At 67.6% G+C, this 10,866-nt stretch overlaps 3 protein-coding genes across 3 annotated transcripts in view; all 3 read left to right on the top strand.

Annotated features, from left to right (window-relative positions):
- EMIHUDRAFT_437206 (hypothetical protein) overlaps positions 1-1,604 on the top strand; it is a 1,973-nt gene extending 369 nt beyond the window's left edge. Inside the window, exons 2-3 of the mRNA XM_005765563.1 lie at positions 119-134; positions 279-1,604. Coding sequence (XP_005765620.1) covers positions 119-134; positions 279-1,355 — 1,093 coding nt within the window. The 3' untranslated portion in view covers positions 1,356-1,604. The remainder of the gene's footprint in view (positions 1-118; positions 135-278) is intronic.
- Positions 1,605-5,947: 4,343 nt separating this feature from the next.
- Positions 5,948-7,121, top strand: EMIHUDRAFT_437202 (Hypothetical protein). The gene is made up of 2 exons (XM_005765562.1): positions 5,948-6,969; positions 6,993-7,121. The coding sequence occupies exon 1, from the start codon at positions 5,966-5,968 to the stop codon at positions 6,884-6,886; it is 921 nt and encodes a 306-aa protein (XP_005765619.1). The 5' UTR covers positions 5,948-5,965; the 3' UTR covers positions 6,887-6,969; positions 6,993-7,121.
- A 953-nt stretch (positions 7,122-8,074) lies between these two features.
- EMIHUDRAFT_357111 (hypothetical protein) lies at positions 8,075-8,649 on the top strand (the record flags this gene model as incomplete). Its single annotated transcript, XM_005765561.1, has 1 exon — positions 8,075-8,649. A coding segment is annotated over one exon (575 nt), but the record flags the coding sequence as incomplete, so codon positions are not given.
- Between the last annotated feature and the right edge of the window lie 2,217 nt (positions 8,650-10,866).

Raw genomic sequence — 10,866 nt, 5'->3', positions numbered from 1 at the left:
GCCGCCGAGACGGCCGACACCGTCGACTCGCTCGCCGGCGTCGCCGCGGCCTCGGAGGCGGCCACCCACCCACCGCCCACCCCACCCAGCACCTCACCCATCACCCACCCTCACCAAGCCACCCACCGACCCACGTACCCACCCACCCTCACCCTCACCCCCACCCTCACCCTCACCCCCACCCTCACCCGCCCGCCCGCCCGCCCGCCCGCCCGCCCGCCCGCCCGCCTCCACCCACCCTCACCCTCACCCGCCCGCCTCCCGCCCCACCCCGCCAGGCGCCCCCTCCGCGGTTTGGCGCCGCCGGCCTCCGCCACCCGAGTTGGCTGTGGGACGAGGGGCCGGTGGCGGAGCCGGCGGACCTCAAGTCGCCGCGCAGCTACACGGACGCGCACAACAACAAGTACAACGAGCGCCTCGCCCGCGCGCGGCGAGGGTCGATGTCTGCGCGAGGCGCGCCGCAGCCGGCGCGCGGTTCGGCTCGAGGCGCCGCAAACCGCAGCGGCGCGCCTCTGAGTGCGAGGCTGGAGGTCGCGGGGGCGACGAAGGCGCGGCAGATGAGCGCTCTCTCCGAGGCGTCCTTTGCCTCTCCTCGCGACGGGTCGAGTGTCCTGCCAACCGACGACTCGGACACAGCGAGGATCAACGCCGCGCGAGAGGCGGAGGCGGCGGCGCAGCAGCGGGCGGTCGACGCGGCGGCAGCGCGCAGGGCGGCGGACGCGGCGGCGAGGCAGGCGGCGGAGGCGGCGGCGGCTCGCAAGGCGGAGGAGGCGGCGGCGAGGAAGGCTGCGGAGGCGGCCGCCGCCGCGGAGGCGAAGGCGGCCGAGGAGGCGGAGCGGAAGGCGACGTTGCGCTGCGAGCTCGAGGGGCTGAAGATGACCGAGGTGGCGAAGCGCGCGCTGCAGATCGGCATCAGCGAGCAGCGCGTCGACGACGCGCTCGACGCAGACACGCCGCGGTCGGCCCTCATCGAGATGGTCCTCACCGAGACTCCGCGCGAGCTGCCGACGCCGGCGCTGTCTGCGTGGGAGGAGGAGCGAACCTTCCCGCCGGGGATGGCGGGGTCTCCCGTACGGTCTCCCGGCTCGGCGCGGCCGCAGTGGTTCGGCGGGATGCTCGACCGCGCGATGTCGAGCTTCTTCAAGTCTGACGACGAGGACGAGGCAAACGCCAGCCAGCCCACGGGCACGCGCGGCGCGGGCGGCGGCGCCGGCAAGGGCGCCGCCGGCAAGGGCGCCGCCGCCGGCCCGGCCGCCCCGCCCTCCGCCCTCGCCTGGGAGACGCCAAGAGACGTGCGGCCGGCGGGCGACAAGAGCAAAGGCAACACGCGCCAGCTCTACTCGTCACTGGACTGAGCTCCAGACTGGCAGCCGACCCCCAGCCACGGCTGACTAAGCCCTCTTCACAAACTTCTCAGCCGCGGCCCCAACCTCGAAGCGCAGCCCCGCCCCGTGTGCATGCCATGGTGGGTGCTTGCTGTACAACTGCTCTGTCGGTGACTCCTCCTCCCTCCCCCCCCCCCAATGCCCAAAGCCACTCTTGGCTCTCTTGGGAGTGACCACATATGTCTCCCTCACAACAGCCGTTAAAATTACCCTATAGACTTTTCAGTGTATATGGCTCTTACGCACATTCCCGTAGGAGGACTCTGCTGACAGCACAGGGTATATAAAACAGAAGAGTCCGGGCACAAATAAAAAAATCGCAAACCCTGTCAGCAGTTCACCTTCGCTTCGGGTACGTACGTAAGAGCTACATACACTGAAAAAGGCTCCTGTCGACACACGAGTCACGACGCGATCGACGTCGGACACGAGCCCCGAGGAGGTTCACGACAGAGGCGCTGGGGCGGCACGAGGGGACCACACAAACGTGGCTGTCCACCCGCAGCTTCAGACGGATCCCTTTCGCGACCGGGTCCGCGCTGTTGCATGCAACCTCAGTCAATACCAGGGAGCAGTCAAACAGGCGCTCGACGTCGCCGCGGCGCTCACCACGGCGGGCAAGAACCTACCCAGCGTCGAACAGTGGCGGCGGTTCAGGGCGGCGGCGTCGGGAGCCCTCCCCGACCCTTACACAACGCGAACGGGCGGCCACGAGGGCGAGAATGGCGGCAACGGGCTATGTACCACCCCCCACGCGAGGTGGGCGCGACGGCGAGCGCCTCACCGCGATGCAGGTGGCGGTGCGAGAGGCGACCAACGCAGCCAGGAAGGCCTCGATTACGTGGACGGCCATCGAATGGCGCAAGACAAACGCGCCCGCGTGGAGGGGCGGCGCCGCTGGGGAAAAGGGGAACAGGACGGAGAAGACGACGACGACGTAGACGACGACGACGGCGACGACCGCTCACAGCCGGTGCCAGAGGAGGAGCCTACCGACGACGAGGGGGCAGGAGAGGAGTGGGACCGTCGCATGGGGGGGTCGAGGGCTGGAAGCAGCAGCGACACACGCCAGGCGAAGCCGCCAAGCCCCCCCCCGAGGACCGCCAGCCCGAGGCGCGACACGAGCGGGGGCGCACCCAGCGGCGGACAGGGGGATGCCGAGCCTTCGATCAGGGTGGTCGTCGCTGGAAGCGCCGACGAGCGGAGACGCGCGACACGGGAGCGGACACAGTCCCGCGCCCCTTGCCAGTCAACATCATGAGAGGCACCGGGCTCGGCAACCCATTCCCCATGGGGAAGTGAGGCACCGACGAGGCGCTACGCGACCAGGTATGCGACGGAGGCATTCGACACGTGGCTCCGGCTGCGCACCGTTCCCGCCTCGGCCGTGCGGGACACTAGATCCACGCCAGCGCTCATCAGACAGGCCAACGGGCGGCCCTTCTCGCAAGAGATCGCCCCTCGACGCTCCGACGAAGCTAGGACGGGGAACGACGCCGTCGTGGCGATGCGGGCCGCGCTGAACGGCCGCGGCAACGCCAAGGTGGTGCGGCTCGGATGCTCGCCCTCGTGTCGAGAGGGGAGGCTGTGCCACGGGGACAGTCTCGCAGCCATGGCGCGAGAGCTCATCGGCGCACGAGACGAGCGGCGTAGAGAGGGGCAGCAACGAGGAGACGCCCCGAAACCACGCAAGCCGAGGGCCGACAAGGGGGTGCCGAGAGGCCCGCGAGCCCTCAAAGGCACAAAGGCATACCAGATCGGGCACCTAAGCCTACTGCGATTTCGGCACGGGCGCGAGAGGCAAGTGTCACAACGGACCCTCGACGCGGTGCGCGAGGCGCAGGGAGCCGGGGTCGAGCCGTGGAACACGGCCGAAGAAGAAGGCTATCATCTTCCAGGGCAGGACGACTGGGCGCGAACCCAAGTACGTCAACCCGTTCTATGAGGGCACCGAGGGCTGGACCAACGTCCACTATGGTCGCAAGGTACCGTGCCCAAGTACCTCTGCAAGGCGCGCGCGCTTGCCAGCAGCCGCAGTCACCAGCCACGGCCTTCCCGCCATCCACAGTGAGATATCATGACCTCCCACCCTCTGCTTGCAGCGGCTCACTGGGGTGGTGAAGGTGGTGGTGGTCCCCGGCTTCAATGAGGAGAGGTCAAGTTCTACAAGCGGGTCACGCGCGAGGGCGGCGCCATCGAGACGGAGCCAACGACGCTGGCCGAGATCAACATGCAGATGGAGATCACGATGGTGCTCCCCCGGAAAAGGCCGAGGCTGGCCGCCAGGAGGAGGAACATCCTCGCTAGCAAGCAAGCTTGTGGAAATCGGTCGGCGAGCTTTTCCCGGCTGCGCATTAGGTGTGGCTGTGAAGACTCACTTTTCGGGGGCAAGTCCCAAACAAATCCGCTAGGTTGGGTGTGCTTCACAGCCTCACGAGAGTTGGAAATCCCTGTGTGGTGGCGGCGTGCTTCTATATACACCAACCAGCCAGAAGGAGGGCTATACACGACCGACGCCCTCTACGCTGGGGTGCCGGCGCCCTATTGGGCGCCCCCCGCTCCCTTCCCCTCAGAGCCCCCCATCCCACTAGCAACCCCCCGCGGTCCCTCGCGGCCGCGTGACGCCGCACCAATGGCGCTCTGTGTCGTCCGCGCGAGCGGCATCTTCCTCCCATCCCTCCCTTGAGGTGTCAACCCACAACCGGTAGCGCAGAGCTCTCAGCTACGTTCACCATCATGGATGACTTGAGCCCTGAGCAGCAGAACGCATGGGCTAGCACCCACTTCCATCCTGATCAGCTCGCGGCGCTCTTCACTCCGGATCAGATGTGCCGTCGTGCGGAAGCAATGTTCCAATCGCTCGTGCACGAGGAGGAGCTCCAAAGCAAGCAGGTCCAGCCCAAGCCGGCGGCCAAGCCCAAGAAGAAGAGCAAGACAGGGCGGGCGCAGAAGGAAAAGGCTGCCGCTGCCGCGGCCCCGATTGCTGCGCCTCAGACGGCTGCGTTGGCGAGGCTCGCCCCAGCTCTCACCCCGGTGCAGTTCGCTGCCCAGTGTACGGCGCTCAAGGACGCAATGAGGGAGGCAACAAGGCTGGGAAGCCCGTCATTGCTGGAGGCGGCCGTCGCCGCCGCACCGCCTGAGGTGCGCAAGGGGCAGGTCGGCGAGTGTGCGCTGAAGCTCCGCACCTATCTGCTGGACAAGCAGTGCGCCGCCGAGCGCAAGGCAAGGCGAGAAGCGGCGGAGGAGGCCAAGAAGAGGGACGTGGAAAGCACGCCTCCGAGCGAGGTGCCTAGCACGCCGCCTCCGAGCGAGGTGCCGGCAACTAGCCACAGCCCGAGGCAAGAGGACGATCCGGTAGACACCACGACCGAACAGCCGCATGCAGCCCCAAGTGAACGCAGCTCCTGCGGGGCAGCGGCGACGGCGGTTGTTGACGCGGCCGTGGCTGTCGGCGACGCCACGGCGGAGGAGCGCCTTGCGCCGGCGCTAACTGCGGAGCTAGCCGCGGAGCCGCTGCCTGCGGGGCCGCCGCCGTCGCGGCCGTGCTCGTGGCCTGTGGTCACCAGTGGTAACGAGCCTCTGGGGGCCGGGGCGGATGAGGGCGCCGACTCCGCTCAGCTGGTGCAGAGCGTGGCGGCGGCACTCACGCACTCTCTCGAGGCCGTCATGGACGTGGGCGTGCTTCGCATCCTGGCGCCGGTCGCACGCGTCCTCTCGCCGCATGTGCCCGATGTCAACAACGCGCTCGTCGCGGCGGTGCTTCGAGTGTCGGGGGTTAGATTTTAGCTTGCGTTTTTCTAGAGTGTTTAGAGGGCGCAGGAATTTTCTTTTTGCTTCTGAAATTCTTTTTCTCGGTGAGGGTTGGGCGGGGGGGCGGAGCCGAGAGCGGCTCACGGGTTTGTCTGGTGGGGGGGGCGGGGCAGGGCGGGGCGGGGTCTGGCGGGGTGGATGCGTGGATCGGGTCGGGTCGGGATGGGGCGGGGTTGCTCGGGTCGGGGTGGGGCGGGGTTGTGGGGTGGGGTGGGGATGTCGGGGTGGGGAGTGGGTGGGCGCCGGAGTGGGAGTGGTGTGACCGCTCCTGAGGAAGCCGTCGCCCGCGCCTCGCCTGTCGCGCAGAAAGAAAGAAAGAAAACAGCCAGGCAAAAGGAGGGCGCGTGTCGAAGCGCTGAAATTCTTTTTTTCTTAGTGCCAGTGCGCGCCAGTCCCGTAAAGAAAGAAAGAAAGAAAACAGACAACCCAAGGGAGGGATGGGAGGACGGCACGCCGCCACCACACAGGGATTTTAAGGAGAGGTGTGTGGTGCGCTATCCGTCGCCCACCCTAGGGAGTCTGCCTCTTCCTATCTCTCTTCGCAGTCTCTCGCCGATTCTCGCTGCAACCTTCATGCCACCTCGCGGTCGTCCCACCCTCGTCGTTCTCTCCCTTGTCACTTCCTCCTCTGTCGCGTTGTTCTCTTCTGCCTCGTCCTGCGACGCCGCCGCCTGCCGGTCCCTTGTTCTCGCGGCAGTCCCGTGCCCAGTGTTGTATCGTGTAAAATTCTTTTTCTCCCTGTCGGGTCCCCCCTCCTTAGCTGTGGCCGCATGATCACCTCTTTGCCCCCTTCCTCCACCACGCGCCCATCAGCGTGGCGCGTCGCCGCCGCGCTGCTTGCTGCGACAGGTGCTGCCGTGCTGTTCGCCTCGGCCAGCCGCGACGCGAACTTTCTGCGGCATTACAATGAGGCCGACGCGAGCTCGAGGCTTGCTTCGATGCTCGCTATGATGCGCGCTCCCTCCACCGCCTCGTCGTCGCCACATTATGCCTACACCGAACGGGAGCGCCCACCGCCGCCGCCTTCGCCTTTGCCACCTCCGCCGCCCTCGCCGCCGCCGCCGCTGCCGCCGCCGCCGTCGCCACTGCCGCCGCCGCCACCGCCGCTGCCGCTGACGGCGTCACCGATGCCGCCGACGGCGTCGCCAGCGGAGGACCGGTTTGGTTTCGACGCCGAGAAGGCGGATGGCGCGGAGAAGGCGGCCTGCGCCGAGGTGATGTGTATGATCTACTGCGAGCACGGCTTCCGCCAAGGCGAGGACGGCTGCCCGATGTGTGAGTGTGAAGTCGGCGGAGACCTCGCCAGCCAGTCGGGGCTGTTGGGCGATCTGTCGCCGGGGGAGGAGGATGGCGGTCTCTCCGAGAGCGGCGGCTGGGAGATGCCAGGCCTCGCGGGGATCGCCGGTGACATCTCCCTCCTTCGCGGCGCTGGACTGACCTCGGAGGAGGGCGCGGCCCCTGGCGTGCCAGTGGAGAGGGATGCGCCGGAGAGGCCGCGCGTGCACCCGCGGTACGCCCCGGCCAAAGCCGCCGGGGAGGAGGCGGCGGCGGGCGAGGCGGCGGCGGATGACACCGCGCAAGCCTTTGCGGCGCGGCACGGCCTGAGCGCGGCCGCTCTGACGGAGCTTGAGGAGCTGCTCGGGTCGCGGTGCAAGGAGCCGCCCTCGCCTACGTGGCCGAGCTGGCCTTAGACATTCGGCCTGTCGGGGGCCATGCGAGCGAGCCCAAGACCGCATCACTAGCTGCGTGCGGCGACGCGTACTGTTTTCGCATTGACCATCGTGCAGTGACAAGTGTGTGTAAGTGTAACGGCTCTGTCTCATGTTACTGTATCAGTTCCCTCCCCAGATCAGACGGACGCGTGGGGACGGTCCGTACTGGACGGCTGCCAGCGCTTACTGCTATAAGGCTTACTCTGCCAAAAAACTCTGAACAGGGTGTATTCAGTATTCTTATCGCACATATCGGGGGGCGCCAAGCCCCAGCGGGGCAGGGACCAGGGACCAGGGAAGCAGGGTACGGGGTGTGGAGGGTGACTTGACCAAGGGGTCGTGCGTCGGGCCCTCCTGCTCGGCTCCAGCCGGTAGACAAGTCTTGTCATCAACAGTCAACAGAGTAGATGGATCTGACCTCGGGGCCGATGTGACCAAGCGCTGGTAGCGTGGTTTAACCTCACACCCATGGTCTCACAGTGTGCCGGCAGTCGCCGAGCAGTGTCGCTCACACAAGCCGCAGCACAAGTGACTGAGGGCCAGTGTCTAGAGGGCGAGCCCATCGCTGTCACAGCTGTGGCAGCCGCACAGTAGGCTGTGTCAGCTGTGCAGAGTGTGTGAGCAGCAGAGGAGCTGCTCTCCAGGCTTCTGTCGCAAAAAGAGCTGCATGCCACCGAAAGCGCTGTCGAGGTTCGCCGAGCGCGGCGCAGGTTGAGGGAAGTGTGTGTGTCTCGCGCCTTGCGGGGGGGGAGCGGAAAGGAGGAACCTCTTCCCAAGAGCACCACTCTTGGAGCGCCGCCACTACCACCCAGAGCGCTGCAAGCAGCGCCGGGCAATGACGGCCTACCGCCCACCCAGCCCCCCCTCGGCACACCCCGGCAGCCAATGTGTGACGGCTCGAACCCGCTAAGCCATCCCGCAAGCGGGATAGCCCGCCACTCGAACCCGCAAGCGGGTACTTGTAGTATAGTAGGGTGAGAATTATGAAAAACGCCGGAATTCGGACGAGTACTCTCGCCTGCACAAATTCGATAAGTGGGACAAGGAGGGATGCGTCCAGGATGCACGTCCTGCAGTTTGAGGTGTGCTTTCGTTCCCTCTCCTCGGTGACCAAACGACGAGCTGGAGAGCTGGCGACCGAACGCGACCCGAGGGTGGCTGGCGGCGATGGACGACCGAGCGGAGACGCAACGAATCGAGGAGCGGCTCCCGCAGGGAACCGACGAGTGGCTCGCGAGACCTCGGCTGTCGACGACTTCGCGAGGAACGATCACGCCGGTGGCAATACTGCAGCCACTGTCCGCGCCGGTCGGCATGTGCACCGGGCCGTTGCAGCCGATGGGGCAGCTCCACGGGATCGGCAGGGAGTTCGGTGGCGGGACACAACCGTTGCCTGCATGCGTTGTTCGGGAGGCCGGCGAAGGCGCGATCACACAAGATGAGCGCAGAGGCGACGTCGGGCCGACGCGAGCAAACAAGACGAGGCGGATGGATCGGCGCCTCACTCACTGGCAGTGCATCTACTGCCGGCGCGAGACGCGGAACGATGCACGGGCGACGAGGTGCTGGAACTGCGATGGCGAGAAGGAGCAGCTGCGTGACGCGGACAGTGAGGGGCGCGAGGCGGCGCGCCGCGGGCAACGTGCGAAGGAGTACGCTGGCAGATCGCTGAACGCGCTCGGCGCTGGCACGTCGCTGGTGCCGCGAGCCGCGCAGGGAGTGTTCGAGCGGGCGCGGTTGGAAGTGCTCGTGCACTGGGAGACGCAGCAGCTCGAGCAGTACACGGGGGCGGCTTCTTACCTGCGAAAGGAGGAATGCATGCTCGGGGTGATGGAGTCGTACTACGTCGTGCAGACGGGCGCTCGGGTGAGCGTGTTTGATGAGGTTAAGCGGTCCCTCATGACGGGAGCGGACGTTGCTCGTTTCTTTAACGCGATCGGGCGTAAGGCGGCGGTGGGCGTGCCCACCAACCATCACTCTAGTTGGTATAGTACCCCACCTTCACCCATCCGGTGATTTCTTTTTTAGTTTCCCATAAGTAGGGTAGGTAGGTAGGTAGGTAGGTAGGGGCAGGGCAGGGGCCGGTCAGGTTTTTGCAGAATTTCAGCATGATACCCGGCCAAGCAAAAATAAACGCCACCTGTCCATGGCGCTTTGCGCTGGTCTATGAGAGGTTGAGGTGCTTCACATAAACGCCCACAACCACGGGCCCCGACGAACCGCGAGCGGCTCGCACTCGTGACACGCCGGGAAGCCGCGCCACCGAAGAGTCTGGAAACTCTAGACCCCCCACGCACAAAGCGAATCCGGCACCACGATGATCAGCAGACGCTTCCGCGTGCTGCCGCGCCTACACGGCGTGCTCAGCACTCCTAGGCGAGCGTGCAGCACGAGTAATAGGCAAGCGAAAACGGGCGGAGAGCTTGCTGTGGACGCGCTGGTTGCCGCTGGTGTTCGGACCGTCTTCGGCATCCCAGGTACTCACACCGTGCCCATATACCGAGCGCTGGAGGGATCCAGAGGCTCGATCACGCACATCACGACCAGGCACGAGTCGGGCGCCGGCTACGGCGCAGACGGTTACGCACGTGCCACTGGCGAGATGGCGGCGGTGTGCGTCGTCACGGGCATCGGACTCACCAACACGATAACGCCGATGGCGGCGGCGCTCGCCGACTCGGTGCCGATGGTGGTGATCGCATCGGAGGTCCCAGAGTACTGGCGCAGCAGGCCCAACCGCCAGTACTCGCACTACGTGCCCGGCGTGTCCGAGGCCATCTGCTCGTCCGTCTGCAAGCGATCCATCGCCGTCCAGTCGGTGCACGACATCGCGCCGGCGGTCACCGAGGCGTGCGCTGTCGCGCGCAGCGGCCGGCCTGGGCCGGTGCACGTCTCGATCCCCATCGACCTGCTCGTCGCCGAGGCGCCTCCGGCCGCCGCCCAGCTGGGCAGTACGGCCGCCGCCGCCGCCGCCTCCTCCGTCGAGCTGTCGCCCGTGGCGCGCACGCAGCTGACAGAGGCGGCGATGGCGCTCGATGCGTGCGAGAGGCCGGTGATCATCGCGGGCGGTGGCGCGGTCGCGGCGGCGGGACACGTGCGGCTGCTGGCGGAGCGGCTCGGCGCGACCGTGCTCACGACGGTGGCGGGCAAGGGCGTGGTCGACGAGAGACACGCCCTCTGCGCCGGCGCCCGGCTGCACCACCCGCCCGCCCGCGACCTGCTGCTCGAGCGGGCGGACGGGCTGCTGCTGCTGGGAACACAGCTCTCTCCGACCGACTACTGGCAGTTCCGTCACGACGAGGAGGTGCCGCTGCCTCTGGCGCGGCTGGGCGGCAGGGCGGTGCACGTCGACCTCGACGAACGGAGCCTCGCGCAGGCGGGGCTGCGGAACAGCCACGGCACGAGCATCCTCGCCGACGTGGGCGTCGCGTGCGAGCAGCTGCTGACGGCGCTCCCAGTCGGCGCACTTGATGCCACGTCGCCGGCGGCAAGAAGGAGCGCGGCGTCGGCGGCGGCGGTGGCGGAGGCGAAGCGACGCTCCGACGGCGGCGAGGCCCTCACGTCGACGCTGATGTGGGACTTCGGGGCAGCGCACGGCGGCGGGCAGCAGATGCTACGTACGCTCGGGCTGTTGCGCGCCGCCCTGCCCGAGGGCGTGCCGCTGGTTGCCGACGTGTGCCGCCTGGGCTACACCGCCCTCTCCCTGTACCCGGCGCACTCCCCCGCGTCGTTCCTCTACCCCGTCGGCACGACCGCGCTCGGCTACGGCCTTCCCGCCGCCATCGGGGCCGCCCTCGCCCTGCGCGCACGCGGCGGCGGCAGCGGCGGCAGCGGCGGCAGCGGCGTTGTGGCGGCCATCGTGGGCGACGGCGGCTTGCAGCTGAGCGTGCAGGAGCTCGCGACGGCGGCGGAGGAGCGGCTGCCGCTGCTGCTCGTCGTGTGGAACGATGCGAGCTACG

This window comes from Emiliania huxleyi (assembly GCF_000372725.1).
Source record: "Emiliania huxleyi CCMP1516 unplaced genomic scaffold EMIHUscaffold_55, whole genome shotgun sequence".
Lineage (NCBI taxonomy): Eukaryota > Haptophyta > Isochrysidales > Noelaerhabdaceae > Emiliania > Emiliania huxleyi.
The sequence above is the reverse complement of the archived record's forward strand: the minus strand, read 5'-3'. Positions and strand labels throughout refer to the sequence as shown.